Source organism: Marmota monax, unplaced genomic scaffold (genome assembly GCF_021218885.2).
Source record: "Marmota monax isolate L192 unplaced genomic scaffold, Marmota_monax_Labrador192_F-V1.1 WCK01_AAM20220418_F8-fsc00057, whole genome shotgun sequence".
NCBI lineage: Eukaryota > Metazoa > Chordata > Mammalia > Rodentia > Sciuridae > Marmota > Marmota monax.
Window position 1 is genome coordinate 5,150,187 of NW_026693933.1, and position 14,052 is coordinate 5,164,238.

Consider the following 14,052-nt stretch of genomic DNA (forward strand, 5'->3'; position numbering starts at 1 on the left):
GCTTCAGCCCAAATGATTTAAGAGCTAATGAGCTCATACTCCCTGTGCTTTTGACTCTTGCCGTCACAATTTTACCAAAATGAAGTATGAAGTCCTTTTTGCATCTGGCACCTCTTTTGAAGTGATTCTAACTGCTGAGGGATTGCTAACCGAACTGAATGCTTCAAGAAAGCCAATTTATTCAGCTGGTTGCAAAGCCTTTGACCTTAATGGTGGGACTTGGCAAATCAATGCATACACTGCATACACGTATGTTTAGTGTTCTGTCAAGAATTGCGAAAATGCTCTGTAAGCCATAGATCCTTCTGCAAAATACTAGTTTGTAGTTTAAACATTAGTCTTTTTTTTCAGGGGCCAATGAGGCCAGTTAATTAAGCCTGAGGGGTTATGAACTGTTGGCAGTTAATAAGTCATAAAATTCCTCCATAAAACAGGATGCGAGATTCCATCACTGAAGCAAAGAGTACAAAGGGCCGGTGTATAAATATCTAATTGTACCAAAGGACTGGGCTTTTTCAATGACTGCTCATCTGGAGTCTCCAGGGCATGCTCGCTGTGGTTTCCTGATTTTTAGAAGCCAGTTTAAAAAATGAGTGCATTAAAGGGTAATTTGCCTGAAAGTTCAGGAAGTAAAGGGGGTGGTGTGGAAACAGGCTGAATGGAAGAAAGAAAGAGAGGGACACAGTGAGAAGACAGAAAATGAGAAGGAGGGTGGGGTAGGAAGACAGGGAACTAGAAATCAGAAAGGTTGTCTCCATACAGAGTTAGACATGACTGTATGTGTCATCTGTTTTCTTTTCCCTGTAGGATGTTCACCATGGAAACGGTACACAGCAGGCCTTTTATGCTGACCCCAGCATCCTGTACATTTCACTCCATCGCTATGATGAAGGGAACTTTTTCCCTGGCAGTGGAGCCCCAAATGAGGTTCGGTTTATTTCTTTAGAGCCCCACTTTTATTTGTATCTTTCAGGTAATTACATTGCATGATTACCCCTAATTTTCTTGTCCTTTGCTGGTGTTTTAAATTACATGAGATTACTGAATTGTCCCACAGGACTAAGATCCAGTGCAGAACAAGTGCAGAACCCAGAGCACTGGTTGTCAAGCCAGGCTGGGCTGATTTGACACATTGTTTGATGTTTATTTCAAGAGGTCCCATGTGCTTGTTTTTCCTCTCTGTTTGCTTTCTTCCCTTTGCCCTCTTCTCTACCTACTCTGGTGTTTTTCTCTTCCCAGGTTGGGACAGGCCTTGGAGAAGGCTACAATATAAATATTGCCTGGACAGGTGGCCTTGATCCCCCCATGGGAGATGTTGAGTACCTTGAAGCATTCAGGTTGGTACTTCTTTCTTTCTGAAAATGACAAATTGATATGTCAAGAGCTTTGTAATGTTTTGAACAACCAATAAAAAAAAGAAAAATAAAAAAGACAAATACTAAAAAAAAAAAAAAAAAATGTCCATTGGAACAACACCAAATGTGAAAGAGAAACATAAATTTCTAAGTAAGGTAAAGTATCACTAAAAGCTATGTAGGACTATGTGTAAGAAAAAAAAAAAGTATATCAAGACCTAATTGTATTTATACAGGTATATTGGCCAATGGCCCAGACATATACTCCCCATTTCCCTCAAAGAAAGGGTGCAAAGACTTTATTTTTAAATAGTTCTGTCTGGAAAATTCTGCCTATTATAACACATGACGTGATTTACAATAGACATTAGCATATTAAATATTCTGAAAAGTCCTTCACTACCTATTTAACTGTGCTGAACAGGTATTTCCCAAACTCCACTGGACTCAGATCCCTGTTTTACACAGCTAGGTTGGCATTCCTCATTCTGAGGAGCCAGCTTACCTCAGGAACAGAGGCCCTGGCTATCTCATTTTATGGTAGAGTTAATGACTTCTGTATGTTTTCCCTCTCACATTAAGACATTAACCAATTAATTGGCTGTTTTCAGTTTCTATGGAGTAAATGAAATGTATCCATAATGTATTCTGCTACTTTTTTTCTCTCTTTGAAAGCAAAGAATTTTTAAAATCAATTTAAACATGCTTTTTTTTTTTTTTTTTTAGAAATGTAATTTAAGAAAGGGCAGTTAAAAATTTTAAAGTTCGGTCTTTGGAAAGGTGTCTATTTAAGAAGAAATATCAGAATGTGTCAATATGAGCCTCGCTTGCAAGATTTTAGAAGGAGATTTTAGCATGTCGGTAATACCTAATTGCCTAGATGTTTAATTAAAAGTAAAAGCAAACAACTGCATGAAAAGAAATATGAGAACTTCAGAGTTTCGAAATTTACCATTTATAAATTCCCAAGAATTAAAATCCTATTAATATTGTATTTGAGACTTTGGGAAGTAATGGGAAAATTTTCCAATATATGTAATTTTAATGGGTTTCTGCCATCTTATGTGTCACGCATACTTAATTTTCTCATTTAAAGATGACTTCTCATTAGAAAAGTCATCCAGGAAAAGTGACAATAACTATTTAGTTACTCTAAAGATGCATTTAAGTTAAATATATTTGGCTTGGTATTGAAAATAGAAAGGAAAATTCTACCTACATTATAGATATTTGGGAAACAAATATACACAGTAATGTCTACAATATTTATTTTAAAATAGCTGAAATAATGTAAACTTGGGTTGTGTAGGAAGATATTTTGCTTTAATTAGCAGTAAAATATCTGAATATTATAATAAAGAAATAATAGGGGTCTAAGTATTATAAATTTTCTTTTCCTATATTTGGAACTTCACAAACAAGATTATTTTGTGTAAGGTAGCTTTTCTTCTCTGTGACCAAAATACCCAACAAGAACAACCTAGAAGAGGAAAAGTTTATTTTGGCTCACAGTTTTAGAGATTTTTAATCCATGGTGTACTGACTACATTGCTCTGGGCCCAAGGAGAGACAGAACATCATGACAGAGGGCATGGCAGAGGACCATGACTCATCCATGTACGTCAGGAGACAAAGAGGACAGGGGAAGTGTCTGTAGCAAAGATGAACCATTCTGGGCAATTCTCCCAGTGACCCACCTTCTCCAGTCATGCCCACCTGCCCAGAGGTACCACCCAGTCAGTCTATTCCAATGAGGATGGACTGATTAGGTTACTGTTCTCATAACCTAATCAGATACCTTTGACTATTGCAATATTAACACAGGAGCTTTCTGGGGACACCTCATATCCAAACCATCACGATGTCTCAAAGGAATCAGAGAATAGACTTGAATACATATGATATATGAATTTGTCTGCTTCCCAAGTTAAGCTGGTAACTTGAATGATATAAATTAATTCTCAGTCTCACTATAACATAACATCATATCCATTGATCTATAATACAGATCAGATTTCCTGGTATTGTAATACTACTTGTGACATAGCTTTCATATAAAAATGTATTGTGTACGCACAACAGTGAAGGACAGTTTATATTTCATGCCTGTTACTTCTCATATTAGAAAGGGAATGGTGAATGAGCACAACAATTTTTACTAAATAATATGAAAACAGATATAAGTGCACAATACTGTTTTTTAATTGAAATGGTAAGTAAATTAAATTTTCCTGAAAAGTGGCTGTCCTCAAGAACAGCACATCTCTGGGCCTGAAATGTAGACACTTTATATTAGCAAAATTTTCTGAACTCCCCAGTAAGGTCACCATTACCTGAATTTAAGTAGAAAAGTGTCATTATTTACCTAAACTGTAAAAATTTAGAATTGCTGGGTTTTGTGTGTGTGTGTGTGTGTGTTCATAGTTATTCCAGATTTAAGCTATAATTTAAGCTAATGATTGTCATTCATTCATTTCATCAAGTATTGTTCAACCTGTGTTTGGTCACAAGATTACAAAGAAGTATTCTTTCTTTATTGCCTCAAGGACATGAAGGTGGGATTGGTAGAAGGAAAATGGATCATACTTCGTAAAGTCTTTTACCCACTTTTGTCTATCATCATCATCTGTCTGTCTGTAAGATAGATTTCCCATAATTTTTGATGTAGTATTATTGTATAAGCCTACTGCTGTCATTTGAAAATGTCCCCCAAGGGTTCATGTGTTAATGGCTTGGTCCTTGCTGATGGTAATATTGGGAGATGGTGAAACCTGTAGAAGGTGGGGTCTAGTGGAAGGAGGTTAAGTCAGTTGAGGGTATGTGCCTTGCTGGGGAAATTAGGACCCCAAACCCCTTTCTCTCTTTTTCCTTCTGGACTCCATAACATTGGCAGTTTCTTCTACCAAGTGAATTCTGCCATGATGCTCTGCCTCATCATAGGCCAAAAGCAACAGGGCTGAGGAATCATGGAGTGAAAACTCTGAAATCATGAGCCAAAATAAACCTTTACACTTTTTAAGTTGATTATCCCAGGCACTTTGTCACAGTGATGAAGAACTAACACATTCATCCGTTCTTAATACAATCATTTTCTCAGTATTAAAATGGAAGCTCATTCATTCTGGCATGTGTGTGTGGGTGCAGGAAATGGAGGTGGGGAGTAAACAATGCATTTTCTACTTTCTTATTTTTTAATAATTTCTAGAATATGATAAGTATCTTCGGAAGGGAAGCTTCATTGTCTGTAAAGCTACATTTATAGTGGGATATAAGATGGTTACTTCTTTTACTAGCCAAAAATTGACATATATATATATATATATATATGGGTTCTGTTACATGCTTTTTCTATGACAAAAGTAAAATTGTTGGCAAGCCAACATTCTCATGTTTGCTATGAGCTTTAAAGATGATTTTTATATTATTTCAGATAACTTCTTATTTCTTCCAAGCAGTTGTCATTCATCCCTGAAATAACTGAAAGGTATACTTAAATTTTTCATGAGAGTTTTAAAAATATTCCACAATATCAAATATGTTTCCAAGGTTACCATATTTTAAAGTAATAATGGTTATATTTATTGAGGTCTTACATGCCAGGTCCTAGATTGGAAACTTCATAGGCATTATGGGTAACTCCAAAATGCTTTCTATCTATACATCACAGAACCATGAATTGGAAGAGCCATGATGTGAACTCAGTTTATGGATTTAAAAACTGTGCTCCTTTTGCCACGCCACATTGCTGCTTTCCTACTGTTGGACTTAAAATACTCAGGAGTGCCAAAGCACAGTGAATTTTATCAAAATGTAAGACCTTTGTGTCCCACTGCCTCCTGCCCTAACCCATGGATACCTCATGCACAGCATGGCCAAAAAAAAAAAAAAAAAAGAGGTATTCAATAATATTGGTTCAATTAGTCAGAGATGAGAGATGATGCTAACTAAAAGAGGAGTATTGAAAGTTCTAGTATTAAGTAAACCTAGAAAAGCCTGAAGAAGCTACGTAATATCTTAAGACCTATTATGACATCTTTTGACCTCTCAAGGAGTCAGCTTTACAGACAACTTTGAATGTCTGTTCATTTGACTGTAAGAGTGTCAGATGTCAGATGCTCTCTCTTTACTCAACAGGTGTTTACTGGATGCCAGCTCAGCAGTCTCTATCCCGGTCATTTCAAAAGATTGTTCCAATGGTTTTAAATTCTTCATGATCCCTTGATGAGCATCAGAATGTTATTTTTTTTTCCCTAAAGACTAAGTCTGTAAGGGTCTTTCAAATGTTAAAGTGATCATTTATATATGACAATTCACATGGTTCATTTATACTGGGTAAGAGAAAGGAGTATATGTCATACTTCTAATTAAATTTAATAAGGAAGACATCTTGAAGGGTTGCTTTTCTTTTTCAAAGTATGGTTGGGTATTTCTTTATTTTGTTTATTTATTTTTATGTGGTGCTGAGGATCTAACCCAGTGCCTCACATGTGTGAGACAAGTGCTCTGCCACAACCCCAACCCTTGTGGGTTTTTAAAGAACTTTTTAATTTTGTTTTGTTTTGGTAAACAGTGATTTTCAGTTCAGAAGTCAGGTGATAGTACTCCTTGAAATTATGCCTATTTTATTGAATGAACAAATGATTGAGTAAACGAATGAATGACAATCCCCATGTAGCCTTTCAATTTCCAAAAAGAAGTTCAGTTACATGCCCCTTATATCCACAGGTGGGTTCCATATCTGTGGATTCACACAACTATAGATAGAAAATACTTGAAAAAATTACATCTATTCTGTATATGTATACATTTTTCTTGTAATTATTCCCTAAATGGTATAATATAAGAATTATTGGTATAGCATTTGCTTTGTTTTAGGTGTTACAGGTAATCTAGGAATAATTTAAAGTAAATAGGAGGATATGCATAGTTTATATTCAAACACCACACAGTTTTTTATAAGGCTCTTGAACATTCACACATTTTATTATCTAAGATGGTCAGTCTTGGATACTGAGGAAGGACTGTACAAGGTACTTAAATTCAGGTTTTGATGAGATAATAAATGATAATTGGCAAACATTGAAGACTAGCTAAGAAAACATCACAAAGTATTGATCTTCATTGCTTAGATACAAGCAAGTTTTGATTTTAAAAGATCTCCCCAAGTCAGCATGTTATAATCTGTAGCTACTTTAGTTAGTACTTTTTTCATTGATAAAGATTTTCAAAAGTCAAAGGATCTATATCAGCTCTTCAGAGAAATTTATCTCAGGGCAAAACTGAACCAGAATGATTCAATTTCACTGAGGTTTCCAGGATGCCGATTGAAAAATTGGAATTAAGAAAGTTGTCCAATCTAGGAAATAAAAATTTAATTAAAAAGTTGATGCTTTCATTGTAAACCACCTGTTTTTCCTTTAATCAGATTATGAAGTATCTCTATTTTATCAAATGTGATGAGTTTAAGCTTTGCTAAATTACTTTGGCCATATAACCAACTAGAATTTTTATAAGGGTAGTGTTATTGCTACAGAACTAAACCATTGAACACATGTAAATAACTCAACCAGCCTGTAACTCTTTATCTTGTCTTTGGCTTATACTTTTTTGCTATAGTACACACAAAAAATATTCTAATCTATTAAAGCAATGGTTGGAAAACAGACCAGATATCATGTCTGTTTTTAGTTCACCAATTTTGTTCCTGAGACAGTCTTTAAAATAGAAATCATGGCTTTCCATAATTCCTCCCCTGCTTCTGGTAAAAATAAAAAATGTGCATTTAACTCAAACAGAGGAGAATAGAGTTTTTTGTCATATTCATAGAGCAAATGCTCCTCAGACAGCTAGTTAGTAATGGTCAACTACAGTGTACCAAGGTGGTTGGTTTCTTCCTTACAATGATGGTAGATAATTTGGGGACTAGGCAAATAAAGTAGTACAATATTGTATTTTTTTCTCATTATTTTATCAAACAATCATCATTATTATAATTAATTTTAAAAGACTAACTTCTGAATGTTGTTGTTATGTACATAGACTGAAAAAGAATAGTCTCTCATCTACCTAAGAAATAAAATGGGAGCATAAGTAAATATTTAAATTTTCTCTTTTGGTAAGGGCCACTTAGTAAATATTTTTATGGTTATTTTTCTTATTTTACTTTAGTGTAATTTCATGTTAAATGAATAGAAAACAATACCATTTTTAAAAATTATAATGTTAATAATGCCCTCATAATATAGGACATTCATTGAGAATTTAATTTTGCCAGCTGCTTATTTTTAAAAATCTTGAGAGGTTCTTAAGTGTTCTTATTTTCCAGATAAAAATTCTAAACCTTTTGAGTGCCAGTAGCTCTGTGTCACACAGCTGGTAAATGGTGACTAGTGGTTTGTGGCAACAAGTGTCATTTTGGAAACAGTCCTCTTTGTCCCCAAATTGTGGTTCCTCTGTAAAGGGTAGCAGGTGACAAAATAATATGGTGAAAAATCCTTTGCAAATGCCTGTTAGCCTGTCCATCATTTGGCTTGGACATCTAAATTGGTGATGTTATTTTAAAATTGAAAAATCCTTCCTAGATTTTTTATCATTCTTATCTCGAATAATATCTTCAAGCCACTCTTGTGCCTTTTCCTCATCTGACAGAAGAACAGAGCCTATCCCATTAAATCCCTAAAACACTTTTTTCTTCTGATCACCACTCTATTTACAATTGGAAATATATTTTTCCATCTTTATTACAAGAAATATTTCCTCCTTATGTATGCATTTAGATTTTTTGTAAGGGTATGTGATTAAACTTCAGAAACATCAAATTAAAATTTTAAATACAATACAAAGTGATAAATGAACTATTAGATCCAATTTTGAAATAAAGAATGATTTGTTGTCATCCAAGAATCATACTCAATACTGTCAAATGATTTGGGGTCTTGTTTTGTCTACGAGAACTACGATTGATGCTTCCCAGTCTTGGAAGGGATTCTCAATTGTTAGTGACAAGCAAATATATTATACTCATGATAGTGTACGCTTTCCCAAAGATGGCCAAGACATTTGGGGAAAGAGGGTAGAATTTCTTGAAACAATTTGCCAATATGAAATACTGTACATATCAAATTGGCCTGACTACCATCTTTCCCAGACCATTTATCGTAGCTCACAAATCAAGCCCACATTTTCTCTTTCTGAAAGACTTGGCTAATAAATAAGATGTGGGTCTCAAATCTGAACTCGTCAATCAATCTTGGGAACAAAGCAATAATGACTTTCATCTATTAATATTCTATTTCAATAAGAAGGAATACATATGAATTTATGGTTGTGTGAGCTACAATTCTATTCATTATCCATATTCTATTCTCTATATTCATCATGTTGCAATATTTCAATATATTTGATCAAAACATCACAAGGAAAAAATCCAAAGGAATAAATATTAGAAGACTGTCGGCTCTATCTGCTCTTTAGCTTCAGGAATAAACATAATTTAAGAACATTTTTTTCCTCTCTCATCTGTGTAACATATTGTACCAATTTTCATCAAAAAATTACAATTTCTATAGGTGTGTGTCTCTAGATACCCTTAGAATTTCTGCTCTTTGACCCTTAGAGTAAATTGATCTTATGCACACCTGTCTTCCTTGGGAAACTTGCAAACTTGATTTTTGAGCTGAGCATCAAAGAGATATGATATTAGACAGTATAGAGGTCAGGTAAAAAGTCCAGGAAGTATCTTGAAGTGCCTGAAGTTTTGAAAAGCAAATGATATGTGCAGTGAATAAGTAGTTCAAATGCTACTATTTATTTTTATTAGTATTTTAAAAGTTTAGATCAACTATAAAACAATTTTTTCTGCCTTAGAGTAGTTCTAAAGCCAATTTTTTTCAGAAATTTGGTTTTCAAATAATAAGGACTAAATAAAAGAGTTGTTATGCTTAATTAACTATTTTCCCTAATGTTTATAAGCCGGTCCTTTGTGTGCCCAGGAATGATTTGTTTTTATTTTTAAGATGAAACACTGAATTATAAAGCCCTTGCCTTGCACAAAATCCTCCCAACATATGTGCAGTATTCTGAGATAGCAGGAAATGAAATCTTTTCATGACATACTGTGAAGATTTCTAGGCTAGAAATAGCAGATCTTTTGGACTGTCAAACAGCTCAGATCAATTCATCAGCTTAAATTATCTCATCTACTAATAATGGAATTGTGTAGTTATTTATGATATGATATACTCAGAATGGAAGATAATTATAATGAAGGAATTATGAAGTCACACTTTTTTTTTTCAGTGTTCCAATAAGTATTTGCAGATTTTGCTTCATTTATTGGTAAGATAAAGCTCTCGTCCAAATAATAGTCACTTATCCTCATTGAACATTTAGCCAAATTTCAGTGACTTGGGGTTTTAAGTTGTGTTCTCAAAATTGAATAATTTTTTCTTTTTTCATGATTTTATATCTAAAGTTTACTATAACTAGATTTTTTTGAGGTGATGAATAATGTGAAAAAGAGATTGTTTTGATATCCTATACATACAGATTTTTAGTCCCTTTTGGGAAAACTAGATATATATTGTGGTTTAATAGTGGGAGTTTACTTGGCTTTCCCAGGTGCAGGAATCATCCTCATGAAAATTCTATTAAAAATCTGTTCAGATGTTACTTTTGAGGTTCAGGGCTGAAATTCGCACCATTTTTTGGTGGGCAAGACCATCAGGGAGAGGTTCAAGTCCTTGCATGACATCAAGCATCTGGATGATAAACTCAGTTTTCCATATTTCATCCCAATGATTTGATGTTATGGAGATGAAACTACAAATGAACATCTGTTCTCATTTATGCAGGCATTCAGTCTCCTCTGGCACTCTTCTACAAGGGCAATGGCTTATTCTGGTATCTGTTATGAATCTGCCCATTTTTCTTGTGGGCACCACAGTACTGGGTATTGGTTGTCTAAACATCTTCTATTTTGAAGTACAGCATTGATGCTGTAAAGCCATACAGAGGGCCATGAGCTTATGAACTGCGTAGCTTTTAATGGAAAAGACAGCAAAATAACATTCTTGCCATTAGAGTTCACATTTCACAATTTTTAAAGTGGATGGGAGGAGAAAGGAGATAGATGAGACTTTCAAGCTCAGCAGAATTTTAGGTCTATCCACATCTCAATGTGATGATATCTTGCATTTTAAAACAAACACTTATAGGAAAAGAAAACCAAGGAATAACATTTAGAGCAGGGTGTGGTGGTGCATACCTATAATCCCAGCAGCTCAGAAGGCTGAGGCAGGAGAATTGTGAGTTCAAAGCCAAGCTCAGCAATTTAGCAAGACCTGGTCTCTAAACAAAAGGCTGGGGATGTGACTCAGTAGTTAAGACCCCCTGGGTTCAATCCCCCTATATCAAAAAAAGAAAAAAAAGAAAGAAAGACCATGTAAGTATTATTATGTAAAGAAATATATCATTGCATTTGAAAACAAAATGTTGGTTCACTTGCTGTATATTTTTAGTTGGTTCATAACTTCTTGAATTTAAGGCAATAATGGAGTTACTGAAATGGACTGAATTTCAGAAACAAACAGTTTTTCTGGAATAATAGCCAAAGGCAAAGAAACAAAGGGGAGTTTATTTAAAACCAAGAGCAAGAAAAAAACAGGAATAGGTTTCTCATTTAAAAGTTTTGTAACCCAAAGAGTTTGATGCCTCATTTTGTACTTCCAGTTTCTGAAAGTCTCCTAGATATTAGAATTGCCCTACTGGGTCTCTGATTTGATTCATACACTCAAGTCCTTCCCCTTCTACAAGTTTCTGTACTAGTTCTCTTTTATGTCCAGGGACTTTATAATGAAAATATCATTGCAGAAATTATTTAGTGATGCCTTATTTCTGATAACTATAATGACATTAGAGGCAAAAATGATAATGTCTGGTGGGTGTTGTGTTTTATGACTCAGTTTAAATTAAGAGATTAAGTTCTAAACTATTCAGAGAACCAAAGTCTGCCACAAGTTTCCTAACATGTTCCATTTAGCTTAACTTTTTGAGGATGTGACAATAAATGATAATCAAATGATTACATCTAGAATCTAAAAGAAAAATATCTGATTAATATGAAAGAAGCATCACTTGCCTGTATTTGCCAGTGTCAACTTTAAAAAAAAAAAAAAAAAAAACTTTTAGCAAATTATTATTTTGTCTTCCTCTTAAAATCACAGTGATATGTAAGATTTGGTACAGTTAATATGCTTTAGGAGAAATTAGAAGCTAACGAAATCATCCCATTGCCAGGGCTGACCATAAAATCCTATACCAAGTTAGAAGGGCTTATGTGGTCCAATTTAAAATTTTGTTGTTTTATAATATCTTTGGAGAAGTGTATTGTTCCTTGTAAAATACCCACATGCTCTCCTTTGGAATGGCTCCAGACTGTAACTGAACCACGAGGTTGCCCCCTGGTGCTTTATGTATTGTTTAATTGTTTGCCTTTGGTGGATGTTTTTATTAAAAGCCTATTATTTAGGATAAGACCAAAGTGTCATTTTAAAAACAACAGAAGCAGAGCTGTTCCGTCTCATAGGTCTTTTTCATAGGTGTATTAGTGCATACTGGATGTTGCTAATGAGCCCAAAAAAATTTTTTCTTGTAATACTTCAAAAAGAGCAACAACAACAACAAACAAAACTCTGGGTTTTTTATTTTCCTCTAATAAAACGTGAGTGGATTGGCTAGAGAAGCTGCGATTCTGTGCAGTCTGTGCGACTGTGCCCAGGGCATAAGGGAGGAGAGGCTGTGCTCAGCGGCTCAGTCTTGTTTTGTTCCAGAGGTTTGGAGTCACATGCACGTTGGGACACGTGGCCATATGGAGCACAGGAGCCTGGGAGGCAGGGAAGTCCTTGTGGCTTCCTGGGGTGTTTACAAAGCCCACGCATGCTTCACTGTTTGTGACTGGATTCTGCAGTCCCTAATGCCTTCCCTTTCCCCACAGTCCAACTATAAGAGACCATCTTAGTGCAGAACATTCCCCATATAAACTAGGTCTGGGGAATATTTTTAACCAATAATTCTAATTCTAAAAATTCTTTTTCTCCCCGAATGTTTTCTTTTCTGAAGTGGCGTCACCATATCACTCACTGAGTTGAGTTCTTAGAATCTGATGATGGAAAAAAAAAAAAAATTCAGTGGTTCTCTAGCAGGTCCCTGTCACAGAGAGCACACAGGAGTTTGACAGTCATCTTCGAAGGCAGAGTGGAACTATGACCCAGCCTCAGGCAAAAAAAACAAAAAGGCAATATACCTTGACCAAATTTCCAGGACTTAAAAGATCTCATTAAATTCTGACTCTAGATATCATGTAGACATTTGAGGAAATATGATTATTGACAAAATGTAAGCCTGTTACACACTATATCACTTCAAAAGGAGAAAGGCCATTAGGACATAATTACATCAGAAACAGTATACACATTTGGCTGGTTTATAAACTGTCACTTTCAGAAGTACGAAGACATATAAAAGTTTCCAAAGGTTCCATTATGACCCTATTTCCAACAGTATTCTCTGACAAACTAAATAAATTACTGCATGTATTGGACCTTTGAGGCTTGGGGCAAAGAATGGAAAAATTATTTACAAAAGCTTGAAAATATTTAATCACTGGAGGCAGGGGGGCAACAGTGTTTTAATTAGCAGGTCCTCAGGCCATGGCTGACTGGAGGCTTTCTCCAACAACCACACAAATGCACTGAATAGCTGTTTGCCAGCCTCAGGGTCAGGCCTGAGATGAAACAGATAAGATAATTGGCTCTAATGAAATCCAGAAGGCCTTGGCTTTCTTGTTTGAGCTTGGATTTGAAAAGTGCGTGTGGAAGTGAGGCTTAATTCAAACCAGAACTGAGCTAGGCCCGTTTCTCAGTGACTTTGATATTGTTTGAAGTTCTAAAAGTGTTCGCCACACCACTAGCCTGCTGGGCTGGGCCTCCCTGGTACCCTTAATTACTAAGCTTTATGGCTGACTTTACTACACAGGAAAGGGGCCATTATATGTTCCATCAACATCAGCTCTTCTCAGATTGGAGGAAAGGGCAGGGTTAAAGGCCACTGTAGGAAGGCAAAAACTTCACTTTGAGGTAGTCAGATCATTTACCAGTGTTGAATTTCACCCTTACGCACATACATTCCTCACAACACAGAAGCCCAATTTCCATTTTTTAAACAAGTGATTACTTTTCAAAACATTTTTGTTTGTGCCTCCTTTTTTTTTTTTTCAGAAGAGAGAACATTTATATTTAGGGATTGAAATGATTACACATGATATATGGAAACAAAAAAGAAAAGAAAAGAAAAAAAACCCAAAGAACAACACCTCCCAATTAATCATCACACCAGAAGGTCTGGTTGGATTCTGTAATAAAGAGGATTATTATTAATGCCCCTTTGAAGTGGAAATAAGTGAGGACCCCTCCTGTGGTGTGAGAGTTGTCCTGACACCCCGAGGAATAAAGACCCCTCAGGAGACTCTACAAAATTAAATCCCAGCTTCTAGCGTCTCTGACAAAGAAGTTGCACAAAAGTGCTCCCAGTACACCTCGACACCCATAAGCAAAATCGAGGAAGTTTCCTTCTCATAGGCTGGCTGTGGTGTCACTGAGCATTCCGTCTTTCCCATTCTTGCTGCTGCTCTTTGTGGCCC

The 14,052-nt window shown here is 35.4% G+C and overlaps 1 protein-coding gene across 20 annotated transcripts in view; it reads left to right on the forward strand.

The window, feature by feature from the left end:
* Hdac9 (histone deacetylase 9) overlaps positions 1-14,052 on the forward strand; it is an 857,477-nt gene that overhangs the window by 692,732 nt on the left and 150,693 nt on the right. For all 20 annotated transcript variants that reach the window (XM_046463549.2, XM_058585330.1, XM_058585328.1 and 17 more), the window contains 2 exons: positions 808-927; positions 1,240-1,337. In XM_046463549.2, the coding sequence (XP_046319505.1) occupies positions 808-927; positions 1,240-1,337 (218 nt within the window). The remainder of the gene's footprint in view (positions 1-807; positions 928-1,239; positions 1,338-14,052) is intronic.